The sequence below is a fragment of the Pseudophryne corroboree genome, chromosome 3 (assembly GCF_028390025.1).
Source record: "Pseudophryne corroboree isolate aPseCor3 chromosome 3, aPseCor3.hap2, whole genome shotgun sequence".
Taxonomy (NCBI): Eukaryota; Metazoa; Chordata; class Amphibia; order Anura; family Myobatrachidae; genus Pseudophryne; species Pseudophryne corroboree.
In genome coordinates this window covers 749,954,025-749,977,318 of record NC_086446.1, presented here as the reverse complement: position 1 = coordinate 749,977,318, position 23,294 = coordinate 749,954,025, and the positions used below count along the sequence as shown (strand labels likewise).

Here is a 23,294-nt window from a genome sequence, read left to right as displayed (position 1 = left end):
TTGTGATCTGAACCCAGTTAACAGTATGATAACAAAACGAAGTAGCCTCTAAAAAGATGGCTCACAACAATAATAACCCGATTTTTGTAACAATAACTATGTACAAGTATTGCAGACAATCCGCACTTGGGATGGGCGCCCAGCATCCACTACGGACTATGAGAAATAGAATTATCGGTAAGTAAATTCTTATTTTCTCTAACGTCCTAGTGGATGCTGGGGACTCCGTCAGGACCATGGGGATTATACCAAAGCTCCCAAACGGGCGGGAGAGTGCGGATGACTCTGCAGCACCGAATGAGAAAACTCCAGGTCCTCTGTAGCCAGAGTATCAAATTTGTAAAATTTTACAAACGTGTTCTCCCCTGACCACGTAGCTGCTCGGCAAAGTTGTAATGCCGAGACTCCTCGGGCAGCCGCCCAAGATGAGCCCACCTTCCTTGTGGAGTGGGCCTTTACAGATTTAGGCTGTGGCACGCCTGCCACAGAATGTGCAAGTTGGATTGTGCTACAGATCCAACGTGCAATCGTCTGTTTAGACGCAGGAGCACCCATCTTGTTGGGTGCATACAATGTAAACAACGAGTCAGTTTTTCTGACTCCAGCTGTCCTTGAAATATATATTTTTAATGCTCTGACAACGTCCAGTAACTTGGAGTCCTCCAAGTCGCTAGTAGCCGCAGGCACCACAATAGGCTGGTTTAAGTGAAATGCCGAAACCACCTTAGGGAGAAATTGAGGACGCGTCCTCAATTCTGCCCTGTCCGAATGGAATATCAGATATGGGCTCTTGTATGACAAAGCTGCCAACTCTGAAACTCTCCTGGCAGAAGCCAGGGCCAACAGCATGGTTACCTTCCATGTAAGGTATTTTAATTCTACCGATTTTAACGGCTCAAACCAATGAGATTTGAGAAAATTTAGAACCACGTTCAAATCCCACGGTGCCACTGGAGGCACTATTGGGGGTTGTATATGTAGTACACCTTTGACAAAAGTTTGTACTTCAGGCACTGACGCCAATTCCTTCTGGAAGAAAATTGATAAGGCCGAAATTTGAACTTTAATAGACCCCAATTTTAGGCCCATAGACAATCCTGCTTGCAGGAAATGTAAGAATCGACCCAATTGAAATTCTTCCGTTGGAGCCTTCTTGGCCTCACACCACGCAACATATTTTCGCCAAATGCGGTGATAATGTTGTACAGTCACTTCCTTCCTAGCCTTAATCAAGGTAGGAATAACTTCCTCTGGAATGCCCTTTTCTTTTAGAATCCGGCGTTCAACCGCCATGCCGTCAAACGCAGACGCGGTAAGTCTTGGAACATACAAGGTCCCTGCTGAAGCAGATCCCTTCTCAGAGGTAGAGGCCACGGATCCTCCGTGAGCATCTCTTGAAGTTCCGGATACCAAGTTCTCCTTGGCCAGTCCGGAGCCACCAGTATCGTTCTTACTCCTCTTTTCCGTATAATTCTCAGCACCTTTGGTATGAGAGGCAGAGGAGGGAACACATACACTGATTGGTACACCCACGGTGTTACCAGAGCGTCCACAGCTATTGCCTGAGGGTCTCTTGACCTGGCGCAATACCTGTCCAAAATTTATGTTGAGGCGAGACGCCATCATGTCTACCTTTGGTTTTTCCCAACGGTTCACAATCATGTGGAAAACTTCTGGATGAAGTCCCCACTCTCCCGGGTGAAGGTCGTGTCTGCTGAGGAAATCTGCTTCCCAGTTGTCCACTCCCGGGATGAACACTGCTGACAGTGCTATGACATGATTCTCCGCCCAGCGCAGAATCCTTGCCGCTTCTGCCATTGCACTCCTGCTTCTCGTGCCGCCTTGTCGGTTTACGTGGGCGACTGCCGTGATGTTGTCGGACTGGATCAACACCGGCTGACCCTGAAGCAGCGGTTTTGCCAGACTTAGAGCATTGTAGATCGCTCTTAGCTCCAGTATATTTATGTGAAGAGACGTCTCCAGGCTTGACCACACGCCCTGGAAATTTCTTCCCTTTGTGACTGCTCCCCAACCTCGTAGGCTGGCATCCGTAGTCACCAGGACCCAGTCCTGTATGCCGAATCTGCGGCCCACTAACAGATGGGCAGTCTGCAGCCACCACAGGAGAGACAACCTTGTTCTTGGTGACAGTGCTATCCGCTGATGCATGTGCAGATGCGATCCGGACCATTTGTCCAGCAGATCCCACTGAAATGTCCGTGCATGGAATCTGCCGAATGGAATCGCTTCGTACGAAGCCACCATCTTTCCCAGGACTCTTGTGCATTGATGTACTGACACCGTTCCTGGTTTTAGGAGGTTCCTGACAAGTTCGGATAACTCCCTTGCTTTTTCCTCCGGGAGAAACACCTTTTTCTGAACCGTGTCCAGAATCATTCCCAGGAACAGCAGACGAGTTGTCGGGGTCAATTGAGATTTTGGAAGATTCAGAATCCACCCGTGTTGCTGGAGCACTACCTGGGTTAGTGCTACACCGACTTCCAGCTGTTCTCTGGACTTTGCCCTTATCAGGAGATCGTCCAAGTAAGGGATAATTAATACGCCTTTTCTTCGTAGAAGAACCATCATTTCGGTCATTACCTTGGTAAAGACCCGAGGGGCCGTAGACAAACCAAACGGCATCGTTTGAAACTGATAATGACAGTCTTGTATCACGAACCTGAGATACCCTTGGTGTGAGGGGTAAATTGGGACATGCAGATAAGCATCCTTTATGTCCAGGGACACCATGAAGTCCCCGTCTTCCAGATTCGCTATCACTGCTCTGAGTGACTCCATTTTGAACTTGAATTTCTGTATGTACAGGTTCAAGGATTTCAGATTTAGAATAGGTCTTACCGAACCGTCCGGCTTCGGTACCACAAATAGTGTGGAATAATACCCCTTTCCCTGTTGTAGGAGGGGTACCTTGACTATCACCTGCTGAGAATACAGCTTGTGAATGGCTTCCAAAACCGACGTCCTTTCTGAGGGAGACGTTGGTAAAGCAGACTTTAGGAACCGGCGAGGGGGAAACCTTTCGAACTCCAGCATGTAACCCTGAGATATTATCTGCAGGACCCACGGGTCCACTTGTGAGTGAGCCCATTGATTGCTGAAAATCTTGAGTCGACCCCCCACCGTTCCTGGGTCCGCTTGTAAAGCCCCAGCGTCATGCTGATGGCTTTGTAGAAGCCGGGGCGGGCTTCTGTTCCTGGGCAGGGGCTGCGTGCTGCCCTTTCTTACCCTTTCCTCTGCCTCTCGGCAGATAAGACTGTCCTTTTGGTCGCTTTTTATAGGAGCGAAAGGACTGCGGCTGAAAAGACGGTGTCTTTTTCTGTTGTGAAGGGGTCTGAGGTAAAAAGGTGGATTTGCCGGCAGTTGCCGTGGTCACCAGGTCCGAAAGACCGACCCCAAACAATTCCTCTCCTTTATATGGCAATACTTCCATATGCCTCTTGGAATCCGCATCACCTGACCACTGTCGCGTCCATAAACTTCTTCTAGCAGATATGGACATCGCGCTTACTCTTGATGCTAGAGTACAAACATCCCTCTGAGCATCTCGCATATAAAGAAAAGCATCCTTTAATTGCTCTAGAGTCAATAAAATACTGTCCCTATCCAGGGTCTCAATATTTTCAGTCAGAGAATCCAACCACACTACCCCAGCACTGCACATCCAGGCTGAGGCTATTGCCGGTCGCAGTATAACACCCGTATGTGTGTATATACTCTTCAGTGTAGTTTCCAGCCTCCTATCTGCTGGATCCTTGAGGGCGGCCGTATCAGGAGACGGCAACGCCACTTGCTTTGATAAACGTGTGAGCGCCTTATCCACCTTAGGGGGTGATTCCCAGCGCGCCCTAACCTCTGGTGGGAAAGGGTATAATGCCAACAACTTCTTTGAAATTAGCATTTTTCTATCGGGGGTAACCCACGCTTCATCACACACATCATTCAATTCCTCTGATTCTGGGAAAAATACAGGTAGTTTTTTCACCCCCCACATAATACCCCTTTTTGAGGTACCAGTAGTATCAGAGAGCTGCAAAGCCTCCTTCATTGCCGTGATCATATAACGTGTGGCCCTATTGGAAAATACGTTTACTTCCTCACCGTCGACACTAGATTCATCTGTGTCGGTACCCGTGTCGACTGACTGAGGTAAGGGACGTTTTACAGCCCCTGACGGTGTCTGAGATGCCTGAACCGGTACTAACTGGTTTGCCGGGCGTCTCATTTCGTCAACTGACTTTTGTAATGTGCTGACATTATCACGTAATTCCATAACCAAAGCCATCCATTCCGGTGTCGACTCCCTAGGGGGTGACATTACCATCATCGGCAATTGCTCTGCCTCCACACCATCTTCGTCCTCATACATGTCGACACACACGTACCGACACACACAGCAGCCACACAGTGAATGCTCTATTGAAGACAGGACCCTCCTAGCCCTTTGGGGAGACAGAGGGAGAGTTTGCCAGCACACACCAAAAGCGCTATACAGTATATAACAACCCTAGAAGGTGTTGTTTTTATATATGCGCTCTCAATATATATTTATATCGCCAATTTATGCCCCCCCTCTCTTTGTTACCCTGTTTCTGTAGTGCAGTGCAGGGGAGAGTCGTGGGAGCCTTCCTCACCAGCGGAGCCGTGCAGGAAAATGGCGCCGAGTGCTGAGGAGAATAAGCTCCGCCCCTTTTCCGGCGGGCTTTTCTCCCGGTTTTTCTAATAAACTGGCCTGGGTTAAATACATACATATAGCCTTAATGGCTATATGTGATGTATTTATTTGCCTCTAAGGTACTCTATATTGCTGCCCAGGGCGCCCCCAGCAGCGCCCTGCACCCTCCGTGACCGAGATCCGTGAGCCGTGTAGCAACAATGGCGCACAGCTGCAGTGCTGTGCGCTACCTCTATGAAGACTGAAGTCTTCTGCCGCCTGTTTCCGGACCTCCGTTCTGCCGTTCTTCAGCGTCTGTAAGGGGGATCGGCGGCGCGGCTCCGGGACGAACCCCAGGCTGACCTGTGTTCCGACTCCCTCTGGAGCTCAGTGTCCAGTAGCCTAAGACTTCAATCCTCCTGCAGGCAGGTGAGTTGCAAGTCTCTCCCCTAAGTCCCTCGTTGCAGTGCTCCTGTCGCCAGCAGGAGACACTGATTAGAAACCTAAAAAAAAAAACTTTTCTAACTAGCTCTTTAAGAGAGCCACCTAGATTGCACCCTCTCGGACGGGCACAAAAACCTAACTGAGGCTTGGAGGAGGGTCATAGGGGGAGGAGCCAGTACGCACCATGTGACCTAAAAGCTTTTTTAGATGTGCCCTGTCTCCTGCGGAGCCCGCTATTCCCCATGGTCCTGACGGAGTCCCCAGCATCCACTAGGACGTTAGAGAAATAAAGCAAATCATGACAATTGAGCTAAACATACTTCTTATTCTTAAACAAGTACTTTAAAGGGGTTGTGGCTGGGAGACCGGTGGTCGGTATCCGAAAACGACTAAAAAGTCCCTAAACAGTAATTCATGTTATGCTCATGTTTTTAGATGTATTTTCTACGGACATGACGTGTTATAAATTCCACTTTACAGCCTTTAAATTATAACTTTACAGCCAGTGACATCACACACCTCCCAAGCACTCTGCAGCCTGATGATCAGCCCTTTTTAGGTCTACGATCTAATCAAGCAACACACAAACCTCACTACGCCATCTCTTCCCAGTCACAGGCTGGCAGCAAACACAGGGCCTAATCCAGACCTGATCGTGGGTGTGCAAAACCACACAGCGGCCGATTATCAAATGACTGCGCATGCATCTGTACCGCAATGCGCAGTTGCGAGCCCAAACAGCGACAGAATGGTGCAAAAATTTAGATCGCTAGACGTACGCAGGGTGATTGACAGGAAGCCGGCGCTTGGAGGTGGTAACTGGACATTTTCTGGGAGTGTCAGAGAAACCGCAGGCGTTCCCAAGCGTTTTCAATGAGGGTGTGTGACGTCAGTTCCGGCCCCGAACAGCCTGATTCTACCGCACTGTATGAGTTAGTCCTGGGCTATGCACAGACTGGAAAAACCATTCGATGATGAGTGAGTTGCAAACAGATTTGCAGATGTCCGCTGTCTGGCGAAGTTTTTGCACTGCGTACACATGCATTTGCACACTTGCACGGGGCGGGTTTCCACTCTCTATGGGCGGCGGCTATCTGATTGCAGCCCTACAGAGGAGCGATCAGGTCTGAATTAGGACCACAGGTTTATTCTGCGTCATGATTTCAAACACCCACCTACGCACAGAGTCACATATATTCACTTCCTGCTTCTGTAACTGAACGTCAGCTCGCCTTTGACTATACAGAACTACATAAAACGCTGGCTTATAATAAATAATGATAATGGTTTATATGTCCAAGCAGTGAACCCAACACGATAATAGTAGATAATAAGGAGTCTTCTCACCAAGGTTTGCAATGAGTCCAGTTTGGCACTTTGTACATCGGAATCCATTTTCTCAATCAGCAGCGGAAGCAGGAACTGCAAGACAAAGAACAGAGAACGTCATGTAGCGTTACAAGCAAAGACAAACAAAGGCTGAAATTTGCACCCTGGCCAAACCATGTTGCACAACATGGTGGGGGGAGGCAGATTTAGCACTTGGAGGGTTCGGCTCTGAATTCTGGTGTAAAGAGAAAGCTGCCCAGTATTTGTTCCCTACAAGTAAAAGCAGCCAGTATTTACCCGGCATGAGAAAGAACTTAAACGCACCTGCACCCCTGTATTGCAATATGTTTTGTTCCCAGAGAAAATTTGCTCCTTTTTGCCCTGAGCGTACTCTGAACCACAATGTCCGCTCTAAGAATCTTGGTCACAACAGCCACGCAGCTAAAGACAGGTTCGGTAACCTCATCTGGTTTAATAGTGTTCTAAGCTGTGCCCCCTGGCATGTTTAGAATGCTTGCATGCCAAGAGCTTACGTTGCTACAAAAATCACCAGAACACCAACTCTTTATCTTCCTGAATGAATATTAGCTACTGGGGTGGAACCAGTAGTACAGATGGAAGTTTCAAGGATCCTCCACATGGTATCTACCAGGAACGTCTGTGATCCCTTGTCCTGGTATTATATTATGTAAACAGCTTGTTGAAACAATACGCTTACAACCTACTGGAAGACTTCTCTCCTTCCCTATTGTTCTACCCCCAGGATGAAAATAAGATTTTACTCACCGGTAAATCTATTTCTCGTAGTCCGTAGTGGATGCTGGGACTCCGTAAGGACCATGGGGAATAGCGGCTCCGCAGGAGACTGGGCACAACTAAAGAAAGCTTTAGGACTACCTGGTGTGCACTGGCTCCTCCCACTATGACCCTCCTCCAGACCTCAGTTAGGATACTGTGCCCGGAAGAGCTGACACAATAAGGAAGGATTTTGAATCCCGGGTAAGACTCATACCAGCCACACCAATCACACCGTATAACTCGTGATACTATACCCAGTTAACAGTATGAAATATAACTGAGCCTCTCAACAGATGGCTCAACAATAACCCTTTAGTTAGGCAATAACTATATACAAGTATTACAGACAATCCGCACTTGGGATGGGCGGAGAAATAGAATTACCGGTGAGTAAATTCTTATTTTCTCTGACGTCCTAAGTGGATGCTGGGACTCCGTAAGGACCATGGGGATTATACCAAAGCTCCCAAACGGGCGGGAGAGTGCGGATGACTCTGCAGCACTGAATGAGCAAACTCCAGGTCCTCCTCAGCCAGGGTATCAAACTTGTAGACTCTTGCAAAAATGTTTGAACCCGACCAAGTAACAGCTCGGCAAAGTTGTAAAGTCGAGACCCCTCGGGCAGCCGCCCAAGAAGAGCCCACTTTCCTCGTGGAATGGGCTTTTACAGATTTAGGGTGCGGCAGTCCAGCCGCAGAATGTGCAAGTTGAATCGTGCCACAGATCCAGCGAGCAATAGTCTGCTTAGAAGCAGGAGCACCCAGCTTGTTGGGTGCATACAGGATAAATAGCGAGTCAGTTTTCCTGACTCCAGCCGTCCTGGAAACATATACTTTTCAGGGCCCTGACTACGTCCAGTAACTTGGAATCCTCCAAGTCCCAAGTAGCCGCAGGCACCACAATAGGTTGGTTCACATGAAAAACTGATACCACCTTAGGAAGGAATTGGGAACGAGTCCTCAATTCCGCCTTATCCATATAACATACAGATAAGGGCTTTTGTATGACAAAGCCGCCAATTCTGATACACGCCTGGCCGACACCAAGGCCCACAGCATGACCACTTTCCACGTGAGGTATTGTAGCTCCACGGATTTAAGTGGCTCAATCCCAACGCGACTTCAGGAAATCCAACACCACGTTGAGATCCCACGGTGCCACTGGAGGCACAAACGGCGGTTGACTATGCAGCACTCCCTTAACAAAAGTCTGAACTTCAGGCAGTGAAGCCAGTTCTATTTTGGAAGAAAATCGATAGAGCCGAAATCTGGACCTTAATGGAACCCAATTTTAGGCCCATAGTCACCTCTGACTGTAGGAAGTGCAGAAATCGACCTAGCTGAAATTCCTCCTTTGGGGCCTTCCTGGCCTCACAGCACGCAACATATTTCCGCCATATGCGGTGATAATGGTTTGCGTTCACTTCTTTCCTAGCTTTAAATAGCGTAGGGATAACTTCCTCCGGAATGCCCTTTTGCTTCAGGATCTGGCGTTCAACCGCCATGCCGTCAAACGCAGCCGCGGTACGTCTTGGAACAGACAGGCCCCCTGCTGCAGCAGGTCCTGTCTGAGCGGCAGAGGCCATGGGTCCTCTGAGATCATTTCTTGGAGTTCTGGGTACCAAGCTCTTCTTGGCCAACCCGGAACAATGAGTATAGTTCTTACTCCTCTCCTTCTTATTATTCTCATTACCCTGGGTAAGAGAGGCAGAGAAGGGAACACATACACAGACTGGTACACCCACAGTGTTACCAGAGCGTCCACAGCTATCGCCTGAGGGTCCCTTGACCTGGCGCCATATCTTTGTAGCTTTTTGTTGAGGCGGGACGCCATCATGTCCACCTGTGGCCTTTCCCAACGGTGTACAATCATTTGGAAGACTTCTGGATGAAGTCCCCACTCTCCCGGGTGGAGGTCGTGTCTTCTGAGAAAGTCTGCTTCTCAGTTGTCCACTCCGGGAATGAACACTGCTGACAGTGCTAACACATGATTTTCCGCCCATCGGAGAATCCTTGTGGCTTCTGCCATCGCCATCCTGCTTCTTGTGCCGCCCTGTCGGTTTACATGAGCGACCGCCGTGATGTTGTCTGACTGGATCAGCACCGGCCGGTGTTGAAGCAGGGGTCTAGCCTGACTTAGGGCATTGTAAATGGCCCTTAGTTCCAGAATATGTATGTGTAGGGAAGTCTCCTGACTTTTCCATAGCCTTGGAAGTTTCTTCCCTGTGTGACTGCCCCCCAGCCTCGAAGGCTGGCATCCGTGGTCACCAGGACCCCGTCCTGTATGCCGAATCTGCGGCCCCCTAGAAAATGAGCACTCTGCAGCCACCACAACAGCGACACCCTGGCCCTTGGAGACAGGGTTATCCGCCGATGCATCTGAAGATGCGACCCGGACCACTTGTCCAACAGATCCCACTGGAAGATCCTTGCATGGGACCTGGCGAATGGAATTTCTTCGTAAGAAGCTACCATCTTTCCCAGGGCTCGCGTGCATTGATGCACCGACACCTGTATTTGTATTAGGAGGTCTCTGTCTAGAGACGACAACTCCTTGGACTTCTCCTCCGGGAGAAACCCTTTATATCCTGTTCTGTGTCCAGAACCATACCCAGGAACAGTAGACGCGTTTTAGGAACCAGCTGCGACTTTGGAATATTCAGAATCCAGCCGTGCTGTTGTAGCACTTCCCGAGATAGTGCTACTCCGACGAACAACTGCTCCCTGGACCTCGCCTTTATAAGGAGATCGTCCAAGTAAGGGATAATTATTTCGGCCATTACCTTGGTAAATACCTCGGTGCCGGGGACAGACCAACGGCAACGTCTGGAATTGGTAATGACAATCCTGTACCACAATTTTGAGGTACTCCTGGTGAAGAGGGTAAATAGGGACATGCAGGTAAGCATCCTTGATGTCCAGTGATACCATGAAATTCTCCAGGCTTGCAATAATCGCCCTGAGCGATTCCATTTTGAACTTGAACCTTCGTATATAAGTGTTCAAGGATTTCAATTTTAGAATGGGTCTCACCGAACCGTCTGGTTTCGGTACCACAACATTTTGGAATAGTAACCCCGGCCTTGTTGAAGGAGAGGTACCTTGATTTCACCTGCTGGAAGTACAGCTTGTGAATTGCCGCCAGTACTACCTTTCTCCGAGGGCAGCAGGCAAGGCTGATGTGAGGTAACGGCGAGGGGGAGTCGCCTCGAACTCCAGCCTGTATCCCTGTGATACTACTTGCAGAACCTAGGGATCCACCTGTGGGCAAGCCCACTGGTCCCTGAAGTTCCCGAGACGCGCCCCCACCGCACCTGTCTCCACCTGTGGAGCCCCAGCGTCATGCGGTGGACTCAGAGGAAGCGGGGGAAGATTTTTGATCCTGGGAACTGTCTGTCTGGTGCAGCTTTTTCCTTCTTCCCTTGTCTCTGTGTAGAAAGGAAGCGCCTTTGACCCGCTTGCTTTTCTGAAGCCGAAAGGACTGTACCTGAAAATACGTTGCTTTCTTAGGCTGTGAGGAAACCTGAGGTAAAAAAATTTCTTCCCAGCTGTTGCTGTGGATACGCGGTCCCAGAGACCATCCCCAAACAATTCCTCACCCTTATAAGGCAGAATCTCCATGTGCCCTTTAAAGACAGCATCACCTGTCCACTGCCGGGTTTCTAATACCCTCCTGTCAGAATGGACATTGCATTAATTCTGGATGCCAGCCGGCAAATATCCCTCTGTGCATCCTTCATATATAAGACGACGTCTTTAATATGCTCTATGTTAGCAAAATATTATCCCTGTCTAGGGTATTAATATTATCTGACAGGGTATCAGACCACGCTGCAGCAGCACTATTTATGCTGAGGCAATTGCAGGTCTCAGTATAGAACCTGAGTGTGTATATACAGACTTCAGGATAGCCTCCTGCTTTTTATCAGCAGGCTCCTTCAAGGTGGCCGTATCCTAAGACGGCAGTGCCACCTTTTTTGACAAACGTGTGAGCGCCTTATCCACCCTAGGGGATATCTCCCAACGTGACCTATCCTCTGGCGGGAAAGGGTACGCCATCAGTAACTTTTTAGAAATTACCAGTTTCTTATCGGGGGAACCCACGCTTCTTCACACACTTCATTCACTCATCTGATGGGGGAACAAAACACTGGCTGCTTTTTCTCCCCAAAAATAAAACCCCTTTTATGTGGTACTTGGGTTCATGTCAGAAATGTGTAACACATTTTTCATTGCCGAGATCATGTAACGGATGTTCCTAGTGGATTGTGTATATATCTCAACCTCGTCGACACTGGAGTCAGACTCCGTGTCGACATGTGTCTGCCATCTGAGGTAACGGGCGTTTTTTTGAGCCCCTGATGGCCTTTGAGACGCCTGGGCATGCGCGGGCTGAGAAGCCGGCTGTCCCACAGCTGTTACGTCATCCAGCCTTTTATGTAAGGAGTTGACATTGTCGGTTAATACCTTCCACCTATCCATCCACTCTGGTGTCGGCTCCACAGGGGGCGACATCCCATTTATCGGCCTCTGCTCCGCCTCCACGTAACCTTCCTCATCCAACATGTCGACACAGCCGTACCGACACACTGCACACACACAGGGAATGCTCTGACTGAGGACAGGACCCCACAAAGTCCTTTGGGGAGACAGAGAGAGAGTATGCCAGCACACACCAGAGCGCTATATAATGCAGGGATTAACACTATAACGGAGTGATTTTTTCCCCCAATAGCTGCTTGTATACATATATTGCGCCTAAATTTAGTGCCCCCCCTCTCTTTTTAACCCTTTGAGCCTGAAAACTACAGGGGAGAGCCTGGGGAGCTGTCTTCCAGCTGCACTGTGAAGAAAAAATGGCACCAGTGTGCTGAGGGAGATAGCCCCGCCCCTTTTTCGGCTGACTTTTCTCCCGCTTTTTTATGGATTCTGGCAGGGGTAATTTATCACATATATAGCCCTGGGACTATATACTGTGATGATTTGCCAGCCAAGGTATCTTATATTGCCCTCAGGGCGCCCCCCCCAGCGCCCTGCACCCATCAGTGACCGGAGTATGAGGTGTGCATGAGGAGCAATGGCGCACAGCTGCAGTGCTGTGCGCTACCTTGTTGAAGACAGAAGTCTTCTGCCGCCAATTTTCCGGAACACTTCTTGCTTCTGGCTCTGTAAGGGGGCCGGCGGCGCGGCTCCGGGAACGAACACCAAGGTCGGGTCCTGCGGTCGATCCCTCTGGAGCTAATGGTGTCCAGTGGCCTAAGAAGCCCAAACTACCACCTGTTAGGTATGTTCGCTTCTTCTCCCCTTAGTCCCTCGCTGCAGTGAGTCTGTTGCCAGCAGATCTCATTGTAAAATAAAAAACCTAAATATACTTTCTTTCTAGGAGCTCAGGAGAGCCCCTAGTGTGCATCCAGCTCAGCCGGGCACAAGAATCTAACTGAGGTCTGGAGGAGGGTCATAGTGGGAGGAGCCAGTGCACACCAGGTAGTCCTAAAGCTTTCTTTAGTTGTGCCCAGTCTCCTGCGGAGCCGCTATTCCCCATGGTCCTTACGAAGTCCCAGCATCCACTTAGGACGTCAGAGAAAAGGGCTATGATGTCTGGAATATATCGCTCCACCCAAAGCATGATCCTGCTTGTACCTCTAATGACCACGGCACTCTTTATGTCCCCTTTGTAATTTATGTCAGCCGCGGCAGTGGCACTATCAGACTGGACTTTGGCGGTTGAAAACCGCTCAGAGTTTCAGCATGGTTATTGGGCGTTTTGACTCCTCAGGTGTCCAAAGACCTTGCAACTGCCCCAAGCAACTGCCCCAAGCATTGCAGACTGGTTTCCAATGCCGGCATCGGCCCATCCCAGATGAAGACTGGCAACAACTGATGATTTGATCACCATTCACTGACCAGCAAAGTGATAAACCCATCCTTGGAGACTTCCTGAACAGCCGGCTGGTGAAGTAACGGTGAGGGGTTATTCCTTTTTTAAACCAGCTTTTGCCCAAATAAATTAAAGATCGGCTGCAAGATGACTGAAGTAGTTTGATCAGGATATGCCTAATAACTTTCTCGCATTGAATTTAAGCTTATTTTCCATCACAAAAATATAACTCTACTTTGTGATACGTTAAAAGCATAATACAGTGTATTATGTCCTGGAGATATAAACTATGATTTTTATTTTATTTTTTAGATTTGCTTCAGTATTAACTCGCAGTATTTTATACTCTTCCGTGAAGTTTATTATCTCAAGTCATCAGCTTTGTAGACTTTGGCAAATATTCCTCCTCCCAAATGTATCTATCACTCACTAGGAAAGATTGAGCGAGATTTAATAGTAAACAATCTTAAAAACTGACCTATCCCAAAAGGCCTCACCGGATAGCTTTCAGCGCCTCAAATGAGGATTTAGCCAGCTGTATTAAAAACCTATAAAGCTGGTCTTTCATTTTACATAATGCGATCCAGCCTCTCTCCTTTTGTGAGCATTTGTAGGAAGAGGTAAAATTACAGTCAGGAGACGGACTCAAATATTTACCAACCACAATACGAAACATCTTTGGTAAAACCAGAATACACGGCACATGGGTATGAATGTACAAACACATTGTTCAGTAATGGTGGCCGCCTAAAGATGTGTCCTCGTACACCTGCCTCAATAAGACATATGGGCACGAAATGCCCAGCAATACTGAACCTGGCGGTGTAGCGTAGCCATTTTTTTTCTCCAATTTTGCACCTTTATCATATTGCAGACGCAGCAAAATACCGCTCACCGTGCTCAGTGTACTACAGATGGTGTGCTACAACATTAACCGCACAGGGACTCGTTTTAAAAACGCACAATGTCGCAGAAGAAGCACAATGCAACTTGGCATAAGAAAAAGCAGCGGCACAGCACTGAGATTCAGACCCAGTGGCACAAAGATGTACAAAGGTCGCAAGGTGCCGCCGTTTCCCACCGTTTCTCCCACACCTTATGCCCTTTGTGGCTAAATGACTAGACCCCATATTTTATACTACAGGTTGAGTATCCCATATCCAAATATTCCGAAATACGGAATATTCCGAAATACGGACTTTTTTGAGTGAGAGTGAGATAGTGAAACCTTTGTTTTTTGATGGTTCAATGTACACAAACTTTGTTTAATACACAAAGTTATTAAAAATATTGTATTCAATGACCTTCAGGCTGTGTGTATAAGGTGTATATGAAACATAAATGAATTGTGTGACTGTAGACACCCTTTGTTTAATGCTCAAAGTTATAAAAAATATTGGCTAAAATGACCTTCAGGCTGTGTGTATAAGGTGTATATGTAACATAAATGCATTCTGTGCTTAGACTTAGGTCCCATCACCATGATATCTCATTATGGTATGCAATTATTCCAAAATACGGAAAAATCCGATATCCAAAATACCTCTGGTCCCAAGCATTTTGGATAAGGGATACTCAACCTGTACTGTGCTTTCACAGCTGCAAAATGAACACTCTCATAGAACACTTATTTTAAAAATCACTAATGAACCAACATGGAAGTTGTCACGTCTTACAGAATTTTTTAAAACCTGGCGTAAGAAAATAAGAATTTACTTACCGATAATTCTATTTCTCGTAGTCCGTAGTGGATGCTGGGGACTCCGTCAGGACCATGGGGAATAGCGGCTCCGCAGGAGACAGGGCACAAAATTAAAAGTTTGACCACTAGGTGGTGTGCACTGGCTCCTCCCCCTATGACCCTCCTCCAAGCCTCAGTTAGGATACTGTGCCCGGACGAGCGTACACAATAAGGAAGGATTTTGAATCCCGGGTAAGACTCATACCAGCCACACCAATCACACTGTACAACTTGTGATCTGAACCCAGTTAACAGCATGATAATAGAGGAGCCTCTGAAAAGATGGCTCACAACAATAACAACCCGATTTTTGTAACAATAACTATGTACAAGTATTGCAGACAATCCGCACTTGGGATGGGCGCCCAGCATCCACTACGGACTACGAGAAATAGAATTATCGGTAAGTAAATTCTTATTTTCTCTGACGTCCTAAGTGGATGCTGGGGACTCCGTCAGGACCATGGGGATTATACCAAAGCTCCCAAACGGGCGGGAGAGTGCGGATGACTCTGCAGCACCGAATGAGAGAACTCCAGGTCCTCCTTAGCCAGGGTATCAAATTTGTAGAATTTTACAAACGTGTTCTCCCCTGACCACGTAGCTGCTCGGCAGAGTTGTAATGCCGAGACCCCTCGGGCAGCCGCCCAAGATGAGCTCACCTTCCTTGTGGAGTGGGCATTTACAGATTTTGGCTGTGGCAGGCCTGCCACAGAATGCGCAAGTTGAATTGTGCTACAAATCCAACGAGCAATCGTCTGCTTAGACGCAGGAGCACCCAGCTTGTTGGGTGCATACAGTATAAACAGCGAGTCAGACTTTCTGACTCCAGCCGTCCTTGAAATATATATTTTTAAGGCTCTGACAACGTCCAACAACTTGGAGTCCTCCAAGCCGCTAGAAGCCGCAGGCACCACAATAGGTTGGTTCAGGTGAAACGCTGATACCACCTTAGGGAGAAACTGAGGACGCGTCCGCAGTTCTGCCCTGTCCGAATGGAAAATCAGATATGGGCTTTTGTACGATAAAGCCGCCAATTCTGACACTCTCCTGGCCGAAGCCAGGGCCAGTAGCATGGTCACTTTCCATGTAAGATATTTCAAATCCACCGATTTAAGTGGCTCAAACCAATGGGATTTGAGGAATTCCAAAACTACATTGAGATCCCACGGTGCCACTGGAGGCACAACCGGGGGCTGTATATGTAGTACTCCTTTGACAAAAGTTCGAACTTCAGGAACTGAAGCCAATTCTTTCTGGAAGAAAATCGACAGGGCCGATATTTGAACCTTAATGGACCCCAATTTGAGGCCCATAGACAATCCTGTTTGCAGGAAATGTAGGAATCGACCGAGTTGAAATTCCTCCGTCGGGGCCCTCCTGGCCTCACACCACGCAACATATTTTCTCCAAATGCGGTGATAATGCTGTGCGGTCACTTCCTTCCTGGCTTTAATCAGGGTAGGAATGACTTCTTCCGGAATGCCTTTTTCCTTCAGGATCCGGCGTTCAACCGCCATGCCGTCAAACGCAGCCGCGGTAAGTCTTGGAATAGACAAGGACCCTGCTGAAGCAGGTCCCTTCTTAGAGGTAGGGGCCACGGATCTTCCGTGAGCATCTCCTGAAGTTCCGGGTACCAAGTCCTTCTTGGCCAATCCGGAGCCACTAGTATCGTTCTTACTCCCCTTTGCCGTATAATTCTCAGTACCTTGGGTATGAGAGGCAGAGGAGGGAACACATACACTGACCGGAACACCCATGGTGTTACCAGGGCGTCCACAGCTATTGCCTGAGGATCTCTTGACCTGGCGCAATACCTGTCCAGTTTTTTGTTGAGGCGTGACGCCATCATGTCCACCATTGGTTTTTCCCAACGGATCGTAAGCATGTGGAAGACTTCTGGATGAAGTCCCCACTCTCCCGGGTGAAGGTCGTGTCTGCTGAGGAAGTCTGCTTCCCAGTTGTCCACTCCCGGAATGAACACTGCTGACAGTGCTATTACATGATTTTCCGCCCAGCTTAGAATCCTCGCAGCTTCTGCCATTGCCCCCCTGCTTCTTGTGCCGCCCTGTCTGTTTACGTGGGCGACTGCCGTAATGTTGTCCGACTGGATTAACACCGGCTGACCCTGAAGCAGAGGTTTTGCCAGGCTTAGAGCATTGTAGATCGCTCTTAGCTCCAGTATATTTATGTGAAGAGACGTCTCCAGGCTTGACCACACGCCCTGGAAGTTTCTTCCCTGTGTGACTGCTCCCCAGCCTCTCAGACTGGCATCTGTGGTCACCAGGACCGGGTCCTGTATTCCGAATCTGCGGCCCTCTAACAGATGAGCACTCTGCAACCACCACAGAAGAGACACCCTTGTCCTCGGAGACAAGGTTATCCGCTGATGCATCTGCAGATGCGATCCGGACCATTTGTCCAGCAGATCCCACTGAAAAATTTGTGCGTGGAATCTGCCGAATGGAATCGCTTCGTAAGAAGCCACCATTTTTCCCAGGACTCTTGTGCAATGATGCACAGACACTTTTCCTGGTTTTAGGAGGTTCCTGACAAGTTCGGATAACTCCCTGGCTTTCTCCTCCGGAAGAAACACCTTTTTCTGAACAGTGTCCAGAATCATCCCTAGGAACAGCAGACGTGTCGTCGGGCTTAGCTGGGATTTTGGAAAATTTAGAATCCACCCGTGCTGTTGCAGCACTACTTGGGTTAGTGCTACACCGGCCTCTAGCTGTTCTCTGGATCTTGCCCTTATCAGGAGATCGTCCAAGTAAGGGATAATTAATACGCCTTTTCTTCGAAGAAGAATCATCATTTCGGCCATTACCTTGGTAAAGACCCGGGGTGCCGTGGACAATCCAAACGGCAGCGTCTGAAACTGATAATGACAGTTTTGTACCACGAACCTGAGGTACCCTTGGTGTGAAGGGCAAATTGGGACATGGAGGTAAGCATCCTTGATGTCCAAGGACACCATAAAGTCCCCTTCTTCCAGATTCGCTATCACTGCCCTGAGTGACTCCATCTTGAACTTGAACCTTTGTATGTACATGTTCAAAGACTTCAGATTTAGAATAGGTCTTACCGAGCCGTCCGGCTTCGGTACCACAAACAGCGTGGAATAATACCCCTTTCCTTGTTGTAGAAGGGGTACCTTGACTATCACCTGCTGAGAATACAGCTTGTGAATGGCTTCAAATACCGTTTCCCTGTCGGAGGGAGACGTTGGTAAAGCAGACTTCAGGAACCGGCGAGGGGGAGACGTCTCGAATTCCAACCTGTAACCCTGAGATACTACCTGCAGGATCCAGGGGTCCACTTGCGAGTGAGCCCACTGCGCGCTGAAATTCTTGAGGCGACCCCCCACCGCACCTGAGTCCGCTTGTAAGGCCCCAGTGTCATGCTGAGGACTTTGCAGAAGCGGGGGAGGGCTTCTGCTCCTGAGTGGGAGCTGCTTGCTGCAGTCTCTTACCCCTTCCTTTGCCTCGGGGCAGATATGAATGCCCTTTTGCCCGCTTGTTCTTACGGGAACGAAAAGGCTGCGGCTGAAAAGACGGTGTCTTTTTCTGCTGGGAGGTGACCTGAGGTAAAAAGGTGGATTTTCCGGCTGTTGCCGTGGCCACCAAGTCCGATAGACCGACCCCAAATAACTCCTCCCCTTTATACGGCAATACTTCCATATGCCGCTTGGAATCCGCATCACCTGACCACTGTCGCGTCCATAAACTTCTTCTGGCAGAGATGGACAGCGCACTTACTCTTGATGCCAGAGTGCAAATATCCCTCTGTGCATCTCGCATATATAGAAATGCATCTTTTAAATGCTCTATAGTCCATAAAATACTGTCCCTATCCAGGGTATCAATATTTTCAGTCAGTGACTCCGACCAAGCCACCCCAGCACTGCACATCCATGCTGATGCGATAGCTGGTCGCAGTATAACACCAGTATGTGTGTATATACTTTTTAGGGTATTTTCCAGCCTCCTATCAGCTGGGTCTTTGAGGGCGGCCGTTTCTGGGGACGGTAACGCCACTTGTTTTGATAAGCGTGTGAGCGCCTTATCTACCGTAGGGGGTGTTTCCCAGCGCGCCCTAACCTCTGGCGGGAAAGGGTATAATGCTAATAACTTCTTTGAAATTAGCAGTTTTTTATCGGGGGTAACCCACGCTTCATCACACACTTCATTCAATTCATCTGATTCAGGAAAAACTACAGGTAGTTTTTTCACACCCCACATAATACCCCTTTTTGTGGTACTTGCAGTATCAGAAATATGTAAAACCTCCTTCATTGCCGTGATCATGTAACGAGTGGCCCTACTGGAAAATATTTTTATTTCTTCACCGTCGACACTGGAGTCAGTGTCCGTGTCGGTGTTCGTATCGACCGACTGAGGTAATGGGCGTTTTAAAGCCCCTGACGGTGTCTGAGACGCCTGGACAGGTACTAATTGGTTTGCCGGCCGTCTCATGTCGTCAACCGACTTTTGCAGCGTGGTGACACTATCACGTAATTCCATAAACAAAGCCATCCATTCCGGTGTCGACTCCCTAGGGGGTGACATCACCATTACAGGCAATTGCTCCGCCTCCACACCAACATCGTCCTCATACATGTCGACACACACGTACCGACACACAGCAGACACACAGGGAATGCTCTGATAGAAGACAGGACCCCACTAGCCCTTTGGGGAGACAGAGGGAGAGTTTGCCAGCACACACCCAAGCGCTATAAATATACAGGGACAACCTTAAATAAGTGTGTTCCCCTTATAGCAGCTTAAATATTATGAATATCGCCAATAAGTGCCCCCCCTCTCTGTTTTTACCCTGTTTCTGTAGTGCAGTGCAGGGGAGAGCCTGGGAGCCTTCCTAGCAGCGGAGCTGTGTAGGAAAATGGCGCTGTGTGCTGAGGAGATAGGCCCCGCCCCCTATTTCGGCGGGCTCTTCTCCCGGTTTTTCTGACAACCTGGCAGGGGTTAAATACATCCATATAGCCCCAGGGGCTATATGTGATGTATTTTTAGCCAGCATAGGTACTTTCATTGCTGCCCAGGGCGCCCCCCCCAGCGCCCTGCACCCTCAGTGACCGTTGGTATGAAGTGTGCTGAGAGCAATGGCGCACAGCTGCAGTGCTGTGCGCTACCTTAAGAAGACTGGGAAGTCTTCAGCCGCCGATTTCTGGACCTCTTCTCTCTTCAGCATCTGCAAGGGGGAAGGGGGTCGGCGGCGCGGCTCCGGTGACCCATCCAGGCTGTACCTGTGATCGTCCCTCTGGAGCTAGTGTCCAGTAGCCTAAGAAGCCAATCCATCCTGCACGCAGGTGAGTTCACTTCTTCTCCCCTAAGTCCCTCGTTGCAGTGAGCCTGTTGCCAGCAGGACTCACTGAAAATAAAAAACCTAACAAACTTTTTTCTAAGCAGCTCTTTAGGAGAGCCACCTAGATTGCACCCTGCTCGGTCGGGCACAAAAACCTAACTGAGGCTTGGAGGAGGGTCATAGGGGGAGGAGCCAGTGCACACCACCTAGTGGTCAAACTTTTAATTTTGTGCCCTGTCTCCTGCGGAGCCGCTATTCCCCATGGTCCTGACGGAGTCCCCAGCATCCACTTAGGACGTCAGAGAAAATGTACTGGACTTTGTTGATGCACTCTTAATACATTTTTTGCTTGCAATTTAATACAAGAGTACATTATACGGATAGAAGCCACATTTACAGAATGCATGATGGGCTTACTGATCTAAAAATGTAAAGGGGTGACTCATGGGGGGGAATTCAAATGTTTGAAAAGTCAGTTGGGTGTCTGTTTTTTCCGGTGTATTAGATCGGAAAAAACAAATACACAGGAAAAAACAGACACCCAACCGACTTTTCAAACATTTGAATTCCCCCCACGTAACGGTTTTGTGCATGCATATGAAAGACAGGGAAGTCAAAGTGACCTGAAGGTGGAAAACATATTACATGATATAGACCAACAAATATAAATTCACAGCCCGAGGCAGCCTTTAGATGTTCAGCTCTTGTGGAATCACAGCGCTACCAGGCAAGACCAAGGATGGCAGGGCATGCTGGAACCTTCAGTTCTACAAAACTAGAAATATTTACCTCAGCAAAACGAGGGGTAGAAGCCAGTACGGCTCGAAGGCCCAGTATCAAGTCTTCTCTGGTGATCCCATGCGGATCATTGGGTGGCTACAAGAGAAAGAAATCGAGGCCATAAACTTCTGAAAGCCATGTGGCAATAAAGTAATGGGCTTTATATAAGAGCAGAAACTTACAGGGGTGAAATCGATGGGGAAGTAGCAAGACGTCACTTCAAATAACTCCTCCACAAATGGTCCTGGCCAAAACAAAACATAAAAAGTCAATGCTCCGTTTACAAGTCATATTAATGCCAAACTCATTGTGGGCTATGCAATAAGTTCTGAGATGAAGGAAATGGCGTGATTTTGGCGAGCTTGCCGCTAAATTTAAAGCACCAATCAGTTTTAAGCCATAACCAGCCTTATAAGCGATTGAATCTATAAATTTAGGAATACACTCGCCAAAATCACGCTGGTCCCGTCATCTCGGAACCTATTACATAGCCCCCCCCCATGTCTCAGCGTTCCTCCTGTCCCCTTTCAATGGACCTGTGCATAAAAGTAGCCTGTTACTTTACTGTAATCTTTGTGCACAACATTTCCTTGGCACCTAATAACATTTCAGTTGACTTGAGAAGTGACAAATGACTGTTCATGCAATATATAATTAGATTAAACAAACAATATTAGCAATTATGTAATAATAGATTGCCTGACTGTAGAGTCCCTTTGCCTTCAGGAGCAATATGAGAGGACTGCTGAGGTAGGACAATAAAACCGGAATGTTACAGGCTGTGTTTAAAACATGAGTTTGGAGCTGGTTAATTGGTACTTTATCTCCGGCCACTTTATCTCTCTCCAAAGCTTCGTACATAAACCCCAAAATAACTCAACATATGAAGTATGACGGAAAAGGGGATGTAGTTATGTGACCGACAATACCTCTCCCTACATCTCGCCCCCTTAGAATCCCGACAGTCGGCATGCAGACTAGCAGGAACTATAGAGTGGGAATAGAACCTGTGGCAAGTGCAGCTCGCCACCAAGACCGCAAGGGGCTTGTTGCACCTCTCCCCGCCGTCCATCTCGATGCCAGGATCCTAACATCGCTATGGTGAACGGAGGTCACTCATACCCAACCCATGGAAAAGATACATACTTCATTCACAGCAGATCAATACTCACGACACACAGTACTATGCCCAACCCACAACAGCCTCACGCCATATCTCATACAGTGACGGACCAAGTGTAACAACCTCCCACAGTGCCATGCCTTCCATATACATGTCTGTGCCAGCACTAATTATCTCCCAGCCAGCACAGTCCCACAAACAGCTTGTGCCCGCCGCAATCTCCCAACAACTATTGCAGCCTTGTGTCCAGATTACAGGCCCCATGCCCATCGCAGCCCGCTGTAGACCATATAAACACTGCTCTAATTACCAGCACCATGCCCAACACATTTCATGCCCACCACTGCAGCGATACGCCCATGTGACAGCCTAATGCACTCTTATTAGAAGTCACATGGCCATAACATACAGCTGTGTCCTTATATGGAGCTGTGGACCCAGTACTCCTGCCTCATACTAACCTAATACAATCCTGGATGAATCCTGGTGACCACCCGATGAAGGTTCACTAGATTGCACGCAAAATACAACCCGTTGCCAACCTCTTACTGGGGTGTGGGGGGTGGATATGCTTTGTTTCACTGAATGGATTGATAATACTAAGAAATAACATGCAATGACTTGAAACGGACAGAGATGGCTTCTAAGGGATTTGGGGAAAACATTTAAAAAAAAAAAAAAAGCGGAATATTTGTATATTGGGTTATTAGAAGCGGGAGGCAGTCTAGAGGGCTCTATCTGGCACTGGTTTACAGTATGCACCACCCAGTACAGCTATCACACGATGTACACTGATATACCGGATGTGTTTTAGAAGCATTAACAAAAACTGTGCAACATATGCAATAATAGCCACAGCACTATGCACCTTCTATGCAAGAGTAATGGACTCTCCTTTGTGAAAAGGACTCTGGAACGTGCTAGGAAGGGCGTCTTACCAAGAGCATAGTTCTTTGTAATAATATCCTGAACGATATGGAAGGCCACCAGCAAGTTACGAGGGTCCTTTTCCCCATCCATGACTTGAATAAAACCAAATGTGAAATCCGCTCCGAGTCCCTTTAGCTCTGCAGTTAGATATTAGGACAGAACATCAGTGTACAAATAGATGTGCAGAGTCATGTGTACGGCTGTAATATATACCCCACATGGATTACATATCTATACGAGGTATGCTACATACTGACATCAGCACCCCACTAGAG

The 23,294-nt window shown here is 48.2% G+C and overlaps 1 protein-coding gene across 3 annotated transcripts in view; it reads right to left on the bottom strand.

Moving 5' to 3' along the window:
* Positions 1-23,294, bottom strand: part of MMS19 (MMS19 homolog, cytosolic iron-sulfur assembly component) — a 138,837-nt gene that overhangs the window by 47,752 nt on the left and 67,791 nt on the right. For all 3 annotated transcript variants that reach the window (XM_063962338.1, XM_063962340.1, XM_063962341.1), the window contains 4 exons: positions 23,028-23,156; positions 21,149-21,210; positions 20,976-21,062; positions 6,464-6,538 (listed from right to left, as the gene is read on the bottom strand). In XM_063962338.1, coding sequence (XP_063818408.1) covers positions 6,464-6,538; positions 20,976-21,062; positions 21,149-21,210; positions 23,028-23,156 — 353 coding nt within the window. The remainder of the gene's footprint in view (positions 1-6,463; positions 6,539-20,975; positions 21,063-21,148; positions 21,211-23,027; positions 23,157-23,294) is intronic.